The sequence below is a fragment of the Trachymyrmex cornetzi genome, unplaced genomic scaffold, assembly GCF_001594075.2.
Source record: "Trachymyrmex cornetzi isolate Tcor2-1 unplaced genomic scaffold, Tcor1.1 scaffold35, whole genome shotgun sequence".
NCBI classification, from domain to species: domain Eukaryota; kingdom Metazoa; phylum Arthropoda; class Insecta; order Hymenoptera; family Formicidae; genus Trachymyrmex; species Trachymyrmex cornetzi.
This window is the reverse complement of record NW_017298213.1, coordinates 886,518-908,707: the sequence shown is the minus strand read 5'-3', so window position 1 is coordinate 908,707 and position 22,190 is coordinate 886,518. Positions and strand designations below refer to the sequence as shown.

Genomic DNA, 22,190 nt, shown 5'->3' with positions numbered 1-22,190 from the left:
TAAAAATATGCCCAATATGTATAAATAAATATGCATTTTTTAAATGCTTTTTCAATAAGAAAAATTTATATTTTGATGTTACTCTCCAAATTGCTTTCTGAATAAATATGAAGTTGCATAAGAATCCGATATCTATACATAACATACATTAAGTTATGGAATGTGTCGCAATACTTGAATGATAATTTTTGTCAAATAAAAAAAATGGTGAATTCTATATCTGTCATTAGAATTGGAGGTACAAGTCCCGTGTACGTGATAATACAAAACCTCCGGCAAAACACGCGGCTTCTTTTCGCTCCGCCATCTTGCCTTCTTCTCCTTCATTGATGTTATGATACTGCCAGATCGTTCGAGCATGTTTTATTTCCTTCGTTCCTCGCGCACATAGGACCAGTCTGTACGTCGGCGGTGGCTCAATAATTTTGATTGGTAGGACAGCTTGGATTACCGCACCTCACCGCGCTCGTTTATGGGAGCGCGTCGAAGTGGTTTTAACGTTCTGGAAGATGGCGGCCGCCCGCGCCCTATCAAGCTCAATGACCTCTCCGAGAAATCGTTTACTTCGCACCGTAGCAGCGTCGGCAACGACGCACACGCGACCCATGGACCTCGTTCGTCCGCCTGACGGTATCTTCGGCGCCGTGCGAACGCGCCTTTATGGCTTAATCCACGTTGTCGGATGACGTAAGCGCGCGCGCCTATCCACCCCAGCTCTTTAAGGCCCTGCCCACCGATCGTCTTTTTTATCGGCATTCCGTACATATGGGCGGTCGTGCTACATTAGAATTGTCTTCTTGATTATCTAAAAAAGATTATTAAATTGTGATTATCTACTCTGTTATTATTTTATAGATTAATTATTTAATGCGTATAGGCAAATGATATATCTGATAATGAATAAGCTGAGTAAATATCTTTTTAAATGTTTATTTAGCGGTCAGCATACATACATGTATACATCATTCTAATGATGTCATATGTTATATATTCTGTTGGAATGCGTATTTAAATGAGTAATTGGAAGCTTACGCGAAATCGATGGCATCGAACCATAAATATATTTAACGTTAGAATAAAAAACAGCGGAAATTGCGGTTTTCCGTGACGACACTAGACAATCCCGCAAGAAAATACCTCGATTCACATACTGTACATACATATGAACAATAACATGTGAACGACCGTATTATTCATGAGAATCGAATGATTGTTACGCGATAATACTCGACTTATTCCGCGATACTGCTAATACGTGGAATTATTGCTAGTTTTAACGCGCAATTACATTCCAATTATGTATCTCTATCTCTCATGGAAGAGATAAAAAATTTAACAAGTGCAGAAATAATTATTTTAATCACATTATATCTAGAAATTTTCTATATTGATAAAATTAAATTGTTAAAAATGTTGGTAAAAATAAAAAGAAACAATAGTGCTGAATTAATGCCTGAGTTTTTCTAGGAATAATTAGCATCTAATTCACGTCTTATGTTAAAGATTTTTAACTGTTGATTACGAACCTCTCTGTAATAAAAATTTCAGAATTCAAACTGGTGAATCCAATACAGGATGTTAAACTTAATTCCTGCCGCTCGCTACTAGAGGGTGCTGGCTCCAACGCTGGCGAGTTTCGACGATGAAGTCATATGTCTTTTGTAGTTTAGATATCGCTGAAAGTGATTCAATCCTCACAGGTTAGATTTCTCGACGCCAAAGAGATTTGAAGTCACATGTCTTTTGTAGTTTAGACATCGTTGAAAGTGATCCAATCCTCACAGGTTAGATTTCTCGACGCCAAAGAGATTTCCCAATCGATTGAAAATGAATCGCGATGAGCTGTTTTTCCGACATGTGCTTCTTCACTACTTCGACCTCAAGAAAACCGCAGCCGAAGCGCATCGCTTATTATCCGAAGTGTATGGTGATGAAACTCCATCGGAAAGAACATGTAGAGTTTGGTTTGAACGCTTCCGAAACGGTGATTTTGATGTGAGACAAGGAACGTTCAGGACAGTCGAAAAGATTTGAAGAATTTGGCACCGTCGGATTACCATCTCTTCCGATCGATGCAACACGCACTTACGGACACACACTTCTCCAATCACAACGAAGTCCAAGAATGGATCGCCTCGAAATACACCGTCGTGGGATTGCCCTGTTGCCAGAGAGATGGGAAAAAGTAATAGAAAATGGAGGAAATTACTTTGATTAAGGTATTCATTCATTTTTCCTTCGAAACAAATTAATTTTGGAGACGAAAAAACGGCAGGAATTAAGTTTAACACCTAATAACTGACGGAACAAAATATAAAATTTTGGATTTTAATGAAACTCTGATTCCAGAGTTTTTGCAATTGCTGATTTAAAATCATTTGTTTCTATAGATACTTCTCATCAATTGCTTAGAAATATATGCATATATGTATACAAAGTGTCTCACGACCCATGTCCATCGATCCTTTTAAGAATGGATTCTTTGGAACACTCTAAGACGAAAATCCTAATACAAAAATGTCGAGGCTATAATAGTTTTTTAAATTAATAGTAAGCTGCACTATACTATGCTATCATTGCTTGTTAAATCAATAAAAATACAGAAGAACGTTTTATTTATGCACAACATATAAGATTCCACTCTGTCTCATACCATGCTTCAAAAAGTTTCACAAAATGTGAACAGAACTGACTCAATCTTTTTTTATATTTACGTTTTAAAGAATGAGTTTCATTCAAATAAAAAAAGATTTTGCATTTTGGTCCATCATCTTGGATCCACCATTATGAATTTAAAAATTTTGATTATAAATTCATAATCAGTGATTATAAAAACCCCCGATGGAATATAAATTAAAAATTTATATTCCATCGGGGGTTTTTATAATCACTAATTAAAATCCCAACAAAATTTACATTTAATCCACCATATTGAATCTGCTATTTTAAATTAAATAGCGATTGTTCATTTTCAAAATGAGTCCAGAAAGAACTTATATTTAGTTTTATGGAAGATTTATGTATTTTTCATTTTTAGCCCATTTTATAAATTCTACGACAAGGTAGATCAAGGAGGAAAACTCTCAAGGGACTTTTTGTGTGTGTGTGTGAAGAATTCTATCCTTTATCTTTAAAACGAACCCAGGAAGAAGTTGTTACTTTTATTTTTCTGGAAGATATCAATTTTTGAAAGTTTAGCATATGTACCACCAGGCATGAAAGGGTTAAAAGTACAAGTGAAATTCTTTTTTATCTCTTTACACACAATCATAAAATAATTTCGTTTTACTAATTCATTAACATTCGCGACGACGTAAGTATTTACAAATTACAACCATTTTTTTGTATAATATTACTGCATCCTCCTTTTTGATCTTGAATTTTATTATTGTTACATTTTCCTCGGTCATATGCGGGAAATTTCAGGGACTTCTGTAACAATCGCGTGTCACGAACTACCCACTCTCGAGGAACAATTGATGCTGCCGTCTGCGGAGATAATCCCAGGAAATGTAGTCTTGCAAATTCGTCCGCGAATAGAATGTGCGCGCGCGCGTGCCTTTACGAGACTTCGTGAAATTAGGTTACGCGTCACGCGCTTCGATAAAGAAATAAAAAGAACATATGATCAATCAGTATTATGATGCCGATGGATAAATATGACTCAGCAATATTTATCTCAGAAAACTTATAAAATATATAACTGATAATCTTCAAGATTTTACAATATATCTTTATGGCGCATTTCTCTTGTATAGTATATGCATATACTGTTGTTAAGAAAAAAGAGGAAGATTTGATTTTTATTCATCGATTTAAAAAATCCAGCTAGATAATTGATTCACTCAATGCGTTCTTCTATAAAATATTAAACTAATTAAACGAATAGTTATTACTTTTAACAAAATTTTATAGTTGAAAATTGTTACATTTGTACCAATAGAGTATTGCTAAACATGTTACCAATGTTAAATGTATACTTTTCTTCGTCGTAATTATTCTGTCGAATTGACGAAAGAAGTAGCGCAACTGTAGCAAAGAAAGGGGTAGAAAGGGGTAGAAATTCTGAAAATAGTTTATTTTTAATCAAATTCCATAACTTTCAAAGCTCTAAATTTGTTATCACATTTAGTTTTATGTCTATAGTAATGACATCGACATATAATTATGATTTAATATTAATCCAAATGTACATTGTATATGTATTAATTTCGACGTCGTGTTACGCAATGCGGCACTGCGACACAAAGTGCCAAAAGGTGGCTCTATTAATCTCATCCTTTTTGTCACGCGATTCGACAACGCACACCCGACATCGCGTCGCCATGAGTGCTCTTTCGAGCATCCGAGATTGCACGGTATTGCTCGCAATTTGCTATACGCCGTTGGTTTCTACATTCCGCTGACGTCATTTGTGGCGCGTCTCTTCCTCCCGAGGACAGTTCGCGCGGGAAGGTTTCGCCTTCACGCTCACTCGCGGCGAATCGTTCGCGTTAACGCTCGCGGCGAAGTTAACCCTTGCCCTATGCAGGGGAAGCGCGAAGATGGCGAAATTGCGTCGAATACTACGTCATAGCTCGCAAAAGTGTTTACCTTCCATAAAGTGTTTGCTTTATAAGGTATCAACAAGATGCTTCGCAATATCGTAGTGCACTCCTGAAGCTTCATGTGTGTTCAACGCGATGCTACAACTTCTTCAATTTATCATTAATTTTCATCTCAACTTTAGAATAATTTTTTACGATTCAATTTTCCTTACGCAAAGAAAATTTTGCTGGATACAAATATGAAAATAATCTTGTTGAATCATCAAAATAATTAGGTAGAGGAAGGTCACCGATAGCGACATACCACTTTGTTTTTAGACAATATTTCTTAAATAAAAGGTAAAAATACAACTTCAAAAACATAAATACAAAGTAAAAAGTGTCTTCTATCAGATAGTATAAGCAATTTTTATAATACTGTTAGCAATTTTGCAATAATTAAGTTTTTCGTAAGTTATGCAAAAATGAGCGTCTGACAAAATGGACTCCAAAACTGACAGTAGACAGTAATGCTATGTATTCCTATTGTTTTTCTTTTACAGGAATTATGTGTATAAAGTACCTATAAATGAATATATATAAGATTTTTCAGAATCATTTCATTTCGTTATAAAACATTTTTATTGAATTATATGCATATTTACTTTATTGCTGTTCTGCAAGATGCAAATATGTAACGCGATAGTTTTTCTATAGTTGTTCCATATATGCACGATTGCCTTCAGCTCCAATAGACTTATTTGATACTATAAAGCAACATTATAAAGATTAAGTTAGCTCATGGTCTGTTTTACGGATAGGTGTGTCGGTTTACGCTGCATCCCAATTTTAAATTAAAAATCGTATTATGAAAAGACTAAGAGAAAAAATAATATAAATAAAACTTATTTCGGAAACTACAAGTATTTAAAATGACGTAATATTATCAATAATATAGTCACTATTATTTAAACCTCACAATTTGCAAAAGAAAATCGTAAGAATTTTATTTTCGCATTTGTAGAATTCGTTTTTAGCTGATTTGATATAGAAACAAGCCACAAACCTACGAATTATGAGTTTGTACTTCTTTAATTAGCTAAACAGATCATGATTTTATTAGTATTAATAAAGTGCAATAGTTAGTTTCCGAAAAATAAAGGGGGTGTCACTTTAGGAGACCTATGTCAGTATTGGCGACTTTCCTCTATGTTAAAAGCTAAAAAGTAATGAGCAGTGCTATAATAAAATTTTATATTCTAGCAACAAATTTAAGTTTCCAACAAAATTATTTTTAGATTTATATTCAATAAACTTTTGAATCTTTCAACAAAATCGTTCTTTCCATATTTAAATTAGATTTATATTCTCGTTTTTCTTGTACCCACTAACACTCGATATAATATAAATAGCTATTGTATTCGGCAACATGCTATCACAAAGTTTCCATTTCCAAAAGCAAGTTTTGTCATTTTTACGTAAGAAGAAGCACACAGACGAATTACGAAATGTCATTTCGGAATGCTCGGTATCGCGTTTCGTTACGCTGGGCGCGCAATTAAAAGCACAAGAGACGTAGCTCTACGACGACGGCGAGCTTCATGGATCGCGTACATAGGAAGGCAAGAAAGGTCATGGCTCTGACCCGTTTCGACGTCTCTTATCGGCCTCACGGTGAGCAAAGTTCGTCTTCGTGGAAGCCGTGAGCGTGCGGGCGCAATCCGGAGAGATACAGCCAACTTCCCGTTTGCTTCGTAGCTTGATTAACGCTTGAAAATAACTGTTAGCATGTTTTTATACCGCTTAAAATGCATCTTTGCTAAATGAGCAAATTGCACCGCAGTTATTTCTCGAATATCCATTTAGACTTCGAAGCTTTAAGTGACGCTGCACTAACTGCAATTTAAAATACTAATGTAATTAAAAATTAATTTAAATAATACGTAAGATTTCTGGCATGTATGTTATATTTACGTACGAAAAACAGAATTCTTTGTAATTCCAAGGAATCGAATAAAGTTAATCTGTCTAAAGAAAAATAAATATAAATAACTAAAAAAAAATTTTTGTTTAACCCTCCGCGAACCAAGTGGGGTGTGACATACCTCAGCAAGATAAATTTTTACAACTTTTTAAAAAGTACCGTGTTGCCAGTTTCGCATAACTGGAGAGTTGTTACTAATCAGACTAAATTATAATATATTTATGATAAAGTACAGCATGGGGTATGAGATATACCCACACATATGATCCATGTTGATTTTCCACCTGGTTCGCGGAGGGTTAAATTACAAAATTGCTCGTGAAGTAGCTAAATCTAATCTAGGATAACTTTAATTCATAGCAATAATTAAGTATTATAAATCTCGATTAACAGAAAGTCAATCGAGAAAATAATAAGAACCTATTTTTATTAAAAAAAAAAAGTATAAGAGTACAGTTTAATAATAGCATTACTTTAGAAAATAATATTTTTCTTTCAAAAATTTATAAATAATAGCGATATTTCGAAAAATAATTAATCTCTCTCAAGAGTTTTTACAAAATCCAAAAATAAACGTAGATTTGCCAGCTCTTTGATGACAGAATCACTCTTGAAGCAGATAATCTAGCTTTTAATTAAACATTTACATTCGAGACAGGGAAGATTGTCTTGCGTCTGTATTTAGGAGCTCGCATAGCGTTGTCAAGTGTTATTTCCGATTTCGCGAAGTTATCGTGTAACAGTATATTAATTACGATAGCGCACAAATTTACGCGCATTGATTTACAACTAGCATTTTCGCAGTAAATGCTGTATATGCGCGTGTGTACCTATCTACCTACATAACATCAATATACCATGTCTGGTGTGAGATTCGCATCACACACGATCGTGAACATACCGAGAATTTCTGCGCATTTGCAAACATTTCTGTACAGCTTGTGCGCCTAACCGCTTTTCCGATCCTAGTTTATGTTTGAGTATATGTCAAATATATGTATATTCTAAAATATATCAACGATTAAAAATAAAATAAGATAATATTACTAAGATCTCAATTAAAACAAATATTAATCGTGGAAGGAAGGCAACTGAGAGCACAACGCAATTACAGATATTAATGTATATAAATTACAATAATATTTTTAATTAATAAATTACATTTTAATAAATTACAAAAATATATTTACTCTATAGAACTTCATGTTACATTTTTTCTTTTGAAAATTCATACGAACGTTTCGGCTACAATTTTGGCTATCTTCAACGAATTTATAAATTAACTAAAGATAACAATGCACTGAGTAAACCAAAGATAATATTCAAACATTATAAATATTCCTGCTTGACAAATAAGTTTGATTCGATAGAGTGCGTTAACAATTAATATTCTTACGAAATGAGAACAATGATCCTTATTTTTTATTCCATCTCTTTTGCATTGTATATCTTGACATGAACATTGTATAACGACCATATTATTGAAAATATGGATATTGTATAGATAGCTATAATAAAAATAAATATATATGTAGATACAATACACTCTTTAGACTCTTTGGAGTGGAATCTTATCTTAAAAAAGATTGAAAATTTTGCCACTCTTTTTTAGAATTTTCACTTTTTAGAGTTAGATTCCACTTCAAAGAATTTTGAGAGTATGTTTCCACAAAAATATATTTTAGCTTTTTCGAACAAATAAATGTAATACAAACAAAAATAAAAACAGTAAGTAAAAATTTGTTCATTATCTTTAGCTGAAATCGTTAATTTCAAAATTATATTGATTTACTAATTAATTCTTGTTTAAATTTATATTTTGGAAAAAAAGGTAAAAATTTAGATTAGGGGAGCATCCCCCAATGACCTTGACCTAAGTGACCTCCAACAGGCTTTAGCTGTCGCTTGTTATTATAATTAAAAAATTATTAATAAAAAAAGTTTGAAAAATAACGTTTTATTTCTGCTATATATGATATTAAACTATTCTATACCCTTCCTTGCTTACGTAATGACTTTTCACGCAAAGCAACTTTCACCCCACCTCCCACCCTGCTTCAGGAGCGCACGACTTCTATACGTGAAGCAACTTTCACCTCATCTGCTCCCCTGCTGGGGGGGCGCACGACTTCCACGCGAAACGTGGAGGTAGAACGCTTTGCGTGGAAGTTGTGCATCCCCAAGCAGGGGGAAGGTGGGGTAAGAGTCGCTTCGCGTGGAAATCGTGCACCCCCAAGCAGGGGAGGAAGGGGGAGATAGGGTGGGAGTCGCTTTGTGTGTAAGTCGTGCGCCCCCAAGCAGGGGGGGGGGGGGAGGTGAGGTGCAAGTCGCTTCGCATGGAGTTGTAAAATATATTTTTAAGGCGATGCTAAAGCCTCCTGTTTTACCCACATTTCCATTCGGTGAAAAATCTCCGAATTGGATTTACGGATTGCAAAAGTATTATTACATAAATTAAAGTACGCACAAATAGGACCTCAGCTGTACTAGATTTCGTGAGAAAATCGAAAAAAATTCACTTACTTTTGGCTCGTACAGCTGTCACCTCAGATATATATTTGCTTGATATAGGAGCTTTAGAATCCATATCTTGAAAATAAGCGTGCAGCTGAGGTCACATTATTGGAACGAACGATACCGAGTAGAACTAAGATTGAAAGTCTAGAAAAAAAGTATCGTCACCGAATGGAAAATGCGTGTATACAGGTGCTTTGCGAAGACTAGGACTATCAACAGAGCGGAAATTCCTTTCAGAGATCTTTCAAAGATCTTGCAGAAATATTTCGCAACATTTTTGAAATGTTTCGCTTTTTTAGTTGAAACATTTCTTAGATCTTTCTGAAATATTTCTGTGCTGTATGGGAAGTATCGATGTGTTTATATAAATTTTTTTTTAATGTCGAAATTAAGAAATTGTATTACATTATAAGAAGTTAAGGACTTAATTTCTCGAAATATCTCAAAGTAATTTTTTTTAGTTTGAAAAATATTTCCGCCAAGCTTTTCATTTAAACATGTTAAGCATTGAAAACATCGAATTAATGTTAAAAAAGAAATGTTTCAGCGCGCAATCATATCTTAAATAAATTTATTTAACAAAGAATATATATTGTATTATTCGAAACATCTGACTGACTGTCTATTGGCCTTCTCTATTCAATAGAGTCTATTGTATTTATGTATTAAAAGGTATATAAAAATCTTTCTCTCTCTCTTTCTTTCAGTTTAATCATTTGCACACGCACGATATAAAAGATTTTAATTCATAGTAGTTAATTAAATATTAATTCGTTGCGAATTTAATTCGCAGACTGGCTGCCAAGTGGCCGCGATCTGCCCGATGTTGGCATCGGCATCGGATTATCGCGTGTGCGATTATCGGTGGGAAATCGTACTTCGAGGGGTATTTTAATCCGGTCTCACTGACAATGGGCACACCCGAAAAGTTACATAGATTTCAATGGCACCACCATGTACCACTTTTTCTCGTGTTTCACGTACCTACCCTATACAGGATCATCCTACCCCGCTTTTCTACATTCACTTTTACATATAGCACACCTATACAGGGAACAATGCTGCCTCCCCTTGGTTCCGTCCTTTCGTTCTCACTTCTTTTTCTATTCCACGTGTATGACACGTGTCCGAGAGGTAAGAGCGAAGCTAACGACAAACGCGTGTGCGAGTAGCGAGAATATGTATTTCTGTCTGCGATTACAAAAATTGTATTTTTTCTCATCGATTCATCCATTTATATATATTTTATCAATGTTAACGATCTTAATGAGATCATGATTATCGAGTTCATAAATATCAAAAATAAAATATCAAAAATTGCGACTGATGCCATTGTCCCCACATATTTGAAAAACTTCTCAGGTAGAACTTCTCGATAGACATGTGTTTGGTACCTAAAAGATATCTTGTTCATTTCGTACATACCAGTTCTTCGAGCATGAGCATACTGCCAGTGCAGTAAAATCGATCTACAGGAATTTTAAAATAGAATCTTTATGATTCATAACGATGTTCCATATGTTTCCAATCGGTAATGTATATTAATATTTAATTATTTACAAAACTTACGATATACGTTCTCTCAACTTTTATTTTTAAGAGATCCTATAAATTATAAATTAACTAAATATATGTATATCTCTATATTGTAAAACATTTTAATAATATTTCTCGTAAAATAATTCTAAATAGACGCTACTTTCAGTGATACCGAAAATATGACAGCAAGAGAATTGTTAGATTATTCTTCAAATCGTTCTGGAGACTAAGCTTATCTAATTTACCTTTGATTCGAGACATTCGTCAAAAACTTCCTTGGTTCAATCAACTTTTTTTCCATTTTGCCTAAAGATCGACTCACAATATTTGGCAGCGTCCTCTCATCACGCATTTCTTCCGCTTGCGTTCTGGCGTTACGCCCTATCTACGCAATTCGATTATATCTATCGCGCACGCGTCTTTTTTCCAGTGTATGTACGCATTCCATACATGCGTGTGCGCACTGATGCACGTGTGTCATGCCGGGGATTATGCGACTGACGTGGTGACCCAGCCATTGCGTATTGGCAATTGCCGAAGGTAGTCACGATTAACTCCACGCATCGCACATGTAAACCGATACTCGCCATCAGATACGCGTAGCTGATTGATCGCCGCCAACCTTGCACGTGCGGTCCAACTTGGAATTCCGAATACCCAGCCACTGGACTTGTTGTCTCGCTTCAGCCCGATCTGCATAAAGCCCATTCTATATAAGACGCAGAACGCGAGTCGCAGGTCGCAAAACTAGAAACTAACCTAACGTATTTTAATTATAATATAGTTGTAGGACGCAGAATGCAGGAAGTTGGGTGAACTTCAACTATTTCAAATCTGAAATACGTTTCACTTGCGATTTGCGTCCTGCGTCTCATGTATAGATCGGGCTTTCGAGCACGCAGCAGCAGCATCGATAGTAATATCTCGATGGCAAAAAGCATGTAATCTAAATATGATATGCAATTTTACGAATATCTAACTAGTTAAATATAATTAGTAATAATAACTGGATCAATATAAACATATAGATACATAAAATTTTTAATAAATAATTGAACATTTAATGAAGTTAATTTGTTATCAAGAGAACTAAACTTTAATCATTATACATTAGATGTATCTAGTAACCATAGTTAACATTAGCAAGTTTAATTATTGCTAACCATTTAATTTCTCAGTAAATATGTAATTTACTGCCAATGATTAATTGTAAGAAACATGAATCTCATTTATGATCGGGATAAATTTTTTAATAGATATTTGATCATGTCATTAAACATGTATAATAATTTCGTTAGACATATTTAACTCGACATGAGTAGAATTATTATGTTTTTTCCCCCCCCCCCCCGTATAAGAGTTGCATGCCAAAAATGAAACGTTTGATTCTATTCTCTATATAATTTTTTTTCATTCTCTATTATCAAATCTAAATATATGCAAAATCTTATTTATTTTTGTTATTTTATGTATAGAATGTTCCAGATATAACAGCATTGTATTATCAAAAGATATTTCCGAGAATTAAAGAACCACACAGATTTCTATATATGTATAGATTACTGACTGTTAACGTCTATAAGAGTGTAGCTGAAAAATTAATACAAAATGAATATGTAGCGTGCGAAATATCCTAAGTGGGGATTTATACGGGATGGACCAGTATTGAATCTTGGCGAAGCACTGATCCTGTACCGAAAAATGAGTTTCCTATTTCTGTACTGGACCAATATTTAAAAAATAATGGTATAGTACTGGGCTAATGTGTGGATCAATATTGAATAGTAGTACAGTACATTATCAGTACATTTTTGTTATTGTGTCTATATTAAAACACATGGAAAAAATCGTTTTAACTATTTTAGCTGTTTCTAATGTATTCTTACTTGCTGAATACGAATACACTGTCCAAATTTGGCTACACGTCACAATTTCGAGAAAAATGGTATTAAAAAGGCAAAAAACAGCAATATATTTTTAAGACTATAATCTTTTTGTTATATTTCATTTTATTAATTTTATATTACTTTTTGATTTAGCATGTTCGAATTATATTTTTGACGCATTTTTAAGTATTAAATTCGAAAAATACAAAAATATTATACTGCATAGTTACTTTACACGTTTATTTTTTTTGTACTCTACAAAATATAAATGTGGATTTAACACTGCATGGTGAAAAAATTTATATACTCTTCCACGAGAATGGGACGTTTTTGCTGGACGTTGCACCGTGAAAATTGGAAAGCAAGGCACAAAAGGAAAAGTTATAGACGCGACTTTTTTGGCAAAAGAAGAAGGAACTACTAAACCTTTTACATAAGATTTAAATAATAGAGTTGTACAATTTTTTATTTTCTATTTTAATTATATTTAAAATGTATTCAAAGAGTTAATTTTTTTGTTGTAAAAGAATTGTGGGTAATGAAACAAATTTAAGATTATTTTTGGACTTAGATCATCAAATTCCCATATAAAATCAATATATATTTTTAAAACAACTTTTAAAAATTTTAATTTTGTTGCCCGGTGAAATTATTCTAAACAGATTCAGTATCGAGACAATACAACGACAGCATATTTGCAGTATCATGTCTGTATTTAGTACAGTAACTTCTCGTACTGTATTTAGTATTATCTTGGCCCATTACTATCATCTTAATATTTCTTCGGTATCATACCTGTACTGACATGTAAAAATTTATACTAGGCCAGTACCTCGTCGGTAATCAATTCCTGCTAGAGATATTTGATAAAAGTTCGGTCTCATTTACAAACATTTGATTAAAATTGAAAAATTATTGTTAATGAAACAATCAGAAACATAATCACATGGAGAGAAATACATATAGGAAATTAAAAAAAGATTTCAAGCTTTTATTTTACTATTAAAATCTTTTTTTTAAATCTTGTATATACGTATGTACGTACTTTTTATATATTTATATATATATATATATATATATATGCTTAAAATGTGATGGCTTAAGATTTGTCTGTACGTTATGTTTAAAAATAATGAATCACTTATATGAATGCTTTAATATATGTAGAAGTAATTGGAACCAAATGTCGCGCTTAAAATGTATAATTTTTAATATGACAAAGATGTGAAAAATGTTCGTATCGATTGGATTTTACTGTTAATAAATATGAAAGATCTCTCCGTAACGTTAAAATTCGATCTTATTGTTAGCATAATTATATCTACGCATTTTAATTCCTGATTATAAGACTGATGGAAACGTCCCAGATTTCAGTCAGCATATCGTTCATTCGCGATATCTGCATTGCGAATACAAAAATTGAATCAATCAAATTTTATCCGGTAATTAAAACTAATAACATTCAAATAAGTTTAACTTATGACTAAATCGACATTAAAAAGTACATGTAAGAGTCAAATAAATACTTGAATATAAATATATCACATAAATACAAAGAAATTTAATTAAAGTTTATAAAACCATTACATGTTTCAGCTTATTATTAAGCCATCTTCAGATGATCCATAATTATTCTTCAAGATATCCATACATATATATATTCGTTAATTCACAATAGTCCTTAATAAATTTTTGAATGCTCGATGGGTGTCCAAAACCAAAATTTCTTTCTCAACTATTTACAGATCGAAAGCTTGAAATTTCTAGATATTGCATGTATTGCCAAAAAAACCTATTAATATTGATATATGCGAGAAAAACTGTATGTTAGATAAAACTTGTATGAACACTCACTGTACATTCGAACATCTCAATGTGATAATCAAAAATTAACTTATGACGTTGAGGATATACCAAAATATGCTACTTTATGCCAAATACTTCTGTTGTACAAATAAACATAGAGATCATTCTGTTTGCTCGTATAATATCCTGTGTTTATCAATCGATAATTGAATTTACTGAAATTATGTTCGTTTTTATTTGTGTTGTTATTACGAAATTTACATTATTAAACACGCTTTTTCCCATACGTTATGCGTTAAAGCGATATTAGCGATTAAAGTACAACTCTCTTTTTAAAAAAATAAAAACATTAATTTAAATTTGAAAGAATAAAGTTAGGATTAAGAGAAAGTACATCGAATTCCGAATATCTTTGGATTCTCATTGTCAGTAGGAAATGGTAATTTCGGAAATGTGAAGAGATGGATTATACAATATTTCTTGATTATAAAATGATAACAAGTGAAATATCACACATATCACGCGTATATCTTGAATAGTACCAGTACTTGAATGCGTGACTCGATTGGTGTATAATATTTTGTGCGATGGCGCGCTGCCGAGGTGAAATATAAAAACCGTGCCACGTGTGCGCGTGTTACAGGCTGTAGCGAGGACGACGCAGGTGTCGTGGATACGGAGGTGGGCGGAGGTTGCGCGGGTGGAGCGCCAACCGCAGGAGGTGGAAGTGTTGCCGGCGATGGAAGTGGTGGCGGCAGCGGTGGTACGTGCGGGGGGGTGGGTGGTGGCGGCGACAGCGAGGGCGGATCATCCGCGAAGCAGCAGCAGGGTGGCGAAAGGTGTCCTCAGTGCGGCATCCCCTGTCGGGACGGCCGTGTCCTGCAGCTTCATCTCGAGGACACGCACAAAACGTCCTGTACCATCGACAAGCACGATCTCAACGCCCAGTTCTCCCAAGTGGTGAGTGATCGCGATGACCCGTCAAGGACACACACTCTACCGGGGAAGAGCCCCTTGTTTGCCGCGTCCCGCGCGCGGACTTATCGATTATATCCCTGCAAAAGCGGCAGTCAGCTTTCCGCTGAGAGGCGCCGTTTTCGTACCTCTTCGCACGCGATTTTCCGAGAGGAAGGGAGACACGAATGTTCGTAAATAGGTAGTAGATGTTACCGTTTCTTATTTTCTAAATTCTTTTTTTAACGGTGTTGGGATAAGCATATAAATGAGTAACGTGGAAAGTTATAAGTGACAGTGTGAGGTGCGAAGTATCCAGCTTGCAATTTATTAAGTTAATAAATAGATAAATGAAAATAGATGCATTTCTGTAGATAATAACTTTATACAATAACTTATTCATACATAACTCAAGTGATACATGGTTAATTACATATTTAATTTCGCGATATTATATGGAGACAAACACGTTTTTTTTTTCTTATATTTTTTCTGTTTTATATTCCCCTATCTATTTTCTTTTTTAATTAATATTTAAAATGTTTTAATATATGTAATTTTACTCAGTGACGCGAATCTTTCATTAAATATTTATATATTTTTTTTTACAGTTACAAATTATTATCTAAAAAATTGTGTGCTGAATCGTACTAATTTTGAATGTGAATGTGTTCTGGTCAACTTTTCTTATGAAGGTATCTTAAATTTGAAATTTCGACAGATTGCAACATGTAATAAAAAATACGCACAATTAATGCGATTAAAATAAATATGTATTTCGACATATTTCTCTTAGATTAACCAGTGAATTAAGAATGTAATTTCTCTTTTAAAAAACAAGTAGAAAAGATCGATTGATTTTGTTACTAGTTGCATGTAGTTCTCGAAGAAAAATTCAAGTATAAATATAACATGCGTCCATGATGTATTAAAACATTTTCTATTTGTGAGATAATTATACATTCATATTACATATATATACTCATGAATAGACTGCGGAACTTTATGCAAAATACTTAACTGAATGTTTTGCATAAAATGCATATTTTGCAATTTTGTAAATTTACAGATGGCAATCTCAATCTTTTTACTTCACCTTTTAATAACTCTTTAACGAACAACGATTGACTGCTAAAACTGTACGATAGTTAATATTCAGTTAAGTATTTTGCATAAAGTTTCGCAGTCTACTCATGAAACTATGATCAAATATACTACACAGAAATTATCTGTGATTAACTGATTCGAAGAAAACACTCGACGAATATCTTTTACGTAAACACATAAACGAATAAATATCTTTGACCTCTTACTAGATATTTTTGTTCATGAATTTTCAAAAGAAATTTGCAATAATACTGATCAGTTTCGTGAGTAACTATTTATCTTTGTTTGACTAACTTTCTCAATAATTCGACAGTCCTGTAAGGTGTGTAGCAAAACCTTCGCCAACGTCTACCGATTGCAGAGGCACATGATTAGCCATGATGAAAGTGCTGTTCTACGAAAGTTTAAATGTCCTCATTGCGAGAAGGCCTTCAAGTTCAAGCATCATCTTAAGGTGTTTTGTTATTATATATTAATAATAAGCGTGTTATGACATGTAATATTATTTTATTATTTCTTACTATATTTCTTGCTTTTTATTATATTACTTTTCCTTGTATTAGATTCTATTTATCTATATCACCGATATTAACGACTTTAATTTAGTATCCATTTCTACTTTGAGTTTATCTCTTTCTCTTTGCGTGTTATATAAATTGTAAAAGAATAAAAAAAAAAGAGAAAAAATATGTAAATTTAAACGCGTCTTCCCCCATTTCTCGCAGGAACATCTGCGCATTCACAGTGGTGAGAAGCCATTCCAGTGCAACAATTGCGGCAAGCGTTTCTCTCATTCTGGATCATATTCGAGCCACATGACAGCGAAAAAGTGCTTGATAATGAATCTGAAAAAATCGAGGCAGAACACCATAACCAATGTCGATCGGGGACAGAAAAAGACGCATCAGGTTTTATCGGGACGACGTGACGTCGATCTGCTGACAGCCAACAATAATACGTTTCTGCCGATTCTGCCAAAGTTATCGCCGTCGGAGTATCAAGAGATACAAAGAGAGGGAACAGGTAATTAATTTTATCACTTAGATCAATATTTCTTCCAAAAATATAGATATATATATATTACTACATTTATGCATGTGTTATATATTTATTCTCCTTTCATCTACGAATTTGATGGGTAATTTCGAACAGATTTTCTGCAATAAAAATGTCGAGATAACGATAAATTTTTATGCAGTATTCTAGATCTCTCCTAATAATAGACTTCTGAGATTATGCTAAAAAAAATCATAATAAATCAAAAAGTACCGAGGGTATAATAATTTTTAAATAGATATAAGATTCACCGAATCAAATTATTTTCGAAATTCGCGCGGCAGTCGCGGCACATGATAATGAATGTACATGTATATAATTATGCATACCAATTTCAAGAATAGGATTGATGCATAAAAATATCTTTATTATTACACGATATACTATATTTGAGCACACGAATTTCAAACAATTTGATCAGTTAACTTTAAACACTTTATTAAAAAACTAATATTACTTCAATATTTAAAATGATTTCAAATATATCTGTCATTTTGATAATTATCATCATTCTTCAACTTGAATGGTTTAATATGCAGGTATTTATGACGTGCCAACTCTGTTGCCTCACATGATGGGATTCGGAAATTATTTCCTGCAGTCTTCGATAGGCAAGTTGCTGAACCAATTGCACGCTAAGCGATTTGACCACATTACTGAGCAATTTGAGACGCATCGGGAAGTGATGAGTCCATCGACAGCAGACTCTGAGGGAACGGAGGGCACTGAGGGCAAGGAGTCTCCCGCACCGGTAGATCCGTTGCAAGGTCTGGATGCGGTTCGACGAATATTAGAAACTGTAAACACCTCCGTGACGAAGCAGCTGCTTGAAGCGAACATGCGGAAGCTATCCACGTCTCCAGCCACGATGAAACGGGAGTTCGAAGAGGATTATCAGGTATGTAATGAGAGATTTAACGAGAAACTTTTTTATTTGCTCTATGGGGAAAGGTTCACGATGAGAATTAATTTGTTATTATTGAGACAACAAATAGCGTAAAATTCTAAAAGTTAAATACTATATATACATAAAATATATATAAAATAATATAAAATGTAAATTAGTAATTAAATTTAATAATTGTAGACTCTCTTAGATTACATTTCGAATTATAACATATTTATTATAAAAGATGACGGAGATCTCTAAATAAAATAATAAATAAAAATATATCGAAAGATATCTAAAATTTTTTTATATACGACACACAACTTTAACGCGCATTGAGTGCAATCGAATTAGCTATAAGATTTTATTAATAACTATTTATGGATAGTTCATAAAATAGAATTATGAATATTTTCAAATTTAATTTTTTATCTAACAGTAAGTCAGGATGTTTCAACTGGTTAGGTGGTATCAATGTACACTACTACAGTAAGTTGAATTAAAACAAACAATCCAAGTGTATCACGAAATTTTAGAGAATGAAAAAGGTGAAAAAATTTAGAAGTATAAGCAAAAAAGCGTGTGAAACACGAAATAAAAATATTTCAAGAACTGTAAAAATTATCTAAAATGTTGTTTGCTCTCATTTTAATTAAAGTGATGTTATTGCAATGAAATCACTTTCAAAATGATAAAATAAAAAAACTTTTAGGACTCTTTAGTTTTTATTTCTGAATGTTGCGTTGTCATTGGTAAAAAATTGTATGAAATCATTCCTATTTGTGAACTAGAATCTTATTTATAGGATCAAGATAGCGAAATGTCTAATGAAATGACACATTGTCCGGATTGGGGCACAACAGACCAATATGATTCTCAAAGTGAAGGTTTAGCCGCGAAGCTCGAGAATATCAATCATCCGACATCGAGATCAGCCAAGAGAAAAGCGGAGGAAAGTTCTGAGGCAGATTCAGAAGATGAAGAAGAGGGTAACCAGACTCAAAACGACCACGGTAGAAGAGTCAGAGCTAGGTCGCTCATAGATGATGAACAGCTTGCTGTTTTGAAAGGTTATTATGCCATCAATCCGCGACCTAAAAAGGAGGAGATCATCATGATCGCCAATTACATCAATTTTCCTACTCGTGTCGTACAGGTATGCAAAATAAAGACAGATTAAATTGTCTGTCTAAATGAGAGAATTAGATTGAAAATTTGAATATTTTCTAAAACAACTAATAAACTTAATAAACTTTAATAAACTTAATAATACCTATTTAATAAACTTGTGATAATTAATTATCAATTATATGATCATTTTATAGGTTTGGTTTCAAAATTCACGTGCCAGGGATCGAAGAGAATCGAAAATGCCACCAGCTTTGGTACCTTTAGCGCTTCCAGAGAATCCATCTATTATTGAGCAGCCTTTAGATTTATCGAAGAAAGAAGCGCTTGTTATATCGGCGACCAAAGATAGTGATACATCAAGCAGAAACACCTCGTCTCCATGCGAACAGAAGGATGATATTGCAGCTCCAACTGTCCCCCTCGACAACGATGACCTCGAGGATTTACCTTTAGTCATAGACGAAGAAACCGCTACTGATCCCATTGAAACTAAGCGTATACCTCCTAGTGGAGAGATAATCACAAAGGTAATGAAAGAAAGTAAGATTAAGTAATTTTAAATTTTATAAACGAACGTATAATTCATATTTATTGTATTATCTTTTAGAATCAAAATCAAGTAAACGCAAAGGGCGAGAGCGAAATTGCACCACAATCGGAAATAACCCCTACAGCAACAGAAAACGAGCAGGGTCTTTATTTCTGTGATCGGTGTGAGAAAACATTTTCCAAACACAGTTCCCTTACGAGACACAAGTATGAACATTCCGGTAAGTACATTACTGCTACCGTTATTGCAACTTTTCATAATTTTATGCAACAATTAAGAGCCATTATCTAACGATAAGTCAGAAATTCGAGATACAATACTTCATTAAAATGAATAAGTCTCCTTTTTTGCAGAAACTATTCTTTTACAAAATTCAAATTCTTATGATTTCAATTCTTATGATTTCAATTAGATTCAAATTGTAATAAAATACAGTTGTATCTCTCTCTCTCTTGATCAAAATTTATGCTAAAATATACCTAAAACTGATTTTAAAAAATAAGATTTGTTAATTTATGGAAAGCTCATAAATTAGAATTATCAATATATTTTCAAATCTTTTTGTTTTGATCTAACAGTAAGTCAGAGTTTTTCAAGTGGTGTTGGTGTATATACTAATACAATAAGTTGGAAATGTGCCATGAAATTTAAAACAATGAAAAAAGTGAAAAAATTAAAATATAAGTAAAAAAGTGAGTAAAACACAAAATAAAAATGTTTTAAAAATTGTGAAAATTATCTAAATAATTGTTTGTTCTCATTTTAATCAAAGTGATATCGTCATTACAATAAAATTACTTTCAAAATGATAAAATTAAAAATTAAAATTTTAGAACTTTACTTTTTATTTCTGAATGTTGCGTTGATAAAAAAATTTATGTTGAGCGTTAAAGCGTATGCATCTAATAATATACTTCGGCAAAGAACCCCATTACTAATTATATGCAGAAAATTGCGTATACATATAATTAGTCCTAGTGAAATGAGTTAGTTTTTACATGCATATAATATAGCTTATAATGTAGTGCACAAAAGATGTCAGACATAAGGTAAGGCTGCTTTCCTTTTAGGAGACACAGTCGACACAAATCGACACAAGTGTCGTTCTATCTTTGTCACTCTCTGAATATCAAGAAGGATAGAACGACATTTGTGTCGACTTGTGTCGATTTGTGTCATCAAATGGAAAGCAACCTAAATGTATAATAGATAGTTTTGAACTACAGTGTATCAAAAATGCTCTGTAAGCACAAGTTTTATATCTTTAATACATCATCGCTCAAAAATTATCCATTATTGAACTTTATATCTATAACATCTTTTATTTATCACCACTGGCGAAAAAATTTTTACGAAAAATTACATAGATTGAGACAAAATCTTAGAAAATCGTAATTTTATATATAGATATTCATAGAAGTAGTGTTGTTTGAAAAATCAAGAAGTTCAAATAACGCCAGTCTATGTCCGACTACGAATATTTACGTGAAATAACAAAAAATAACCTAAATGTGGGATAATGAGAGTCACTATGAGATGATTCTCATTAGCCCACATTTAGGTTATTTTTTGTTATTTAAAGAAGAGAGAGTCCTTGTTTAAGATATTTATTAATATTTACGTAAAATTAAGATTTCTAAGATAAACAAACTTCACTCGACGTTCCATTACAAATATTAGGTGTTAAACTTAATTCCTGCCGTTTTTTCGTCTCCAAAATTGATTTGTTTCGAAGGGAAGATGAATGAATACCTTAATCAAAGTAATTTCCTCCATTTTCTACTACTTTTTCCCATCTCTCTGGCAACAGAGCAATCCCACGGTAGAAAATCTCTTTGGCGTCGAGAAATCTAACCTGTGAGGGTTGAATCACTTTCAGCGATGTCTGTCTAGTCTCGCGAGATCACTCGAGCGGGACGGACGTACATCACGCCCGCTTCGGGTATTGCATCATCTCATCCATTTTTTGAAAAGCGTTTCCGGCTTCGACAGTGCATTGTGTTACACTATTTGTCTTGATTACATTATTATTTCGTCCCATTCACCGGTTTGAGATGACCGATGTATTATACTTTGATTACACGATTTATTTATGATTTTGGCCGAAATCGTCGCCATTTTTGCGGTGCCATTAATTTTGAAGAAGATTTAGCGATGTCTAAACTACAAAAGACATATGACTTCATCGTCGAAACTCGCCAGCGTTGGAGCCAGTACCCTCTAGTAGCGAGCGGCAGGAATTAAG

At 33.3% G+C, this 22,190-nt stretch overlaps 1 protein-coding gene across 1 annotated transcript in view; it reads left to right on the top strand.

Moving 5' to 3' along the window:
- The window catches only part of zfh1 (Zn finger homeodomain 1), a 33,981-nt gene that overhangs the window by 9,837 nt on the left and 1,954 nt on the right, over positions 1–22,190 (top strand). Inside the window, exons 2-8 of the mRNA XM_018510806.1 lie at positions 14,902–15,218; positions 16,633–16,773; positions 17,045–17,342; positions 17,915–18,273; positions 19,070–19,420; positions 19,590–19,922; positions 20,003–20,165. Coding sequence (XP_018366308.1) covers positions 14,902–15,218; positions 16,633–16,773; positions 17,045–17,342; positions 17,915–18,273; positions 19,070–19,420; positions 19,590–19,922; positions 20,003–20,165 — 1,962 coding nt within the window. The remainder of the gene's footprint in view (positions 1–14,901; positions 15,219–16,632; positions 16,774–17,044; positions 17,343–17,914; positions 18,274–19,069; positions 19,421–19,589; positions 19,923–20,002; positions 20,166–22,190) is intronic.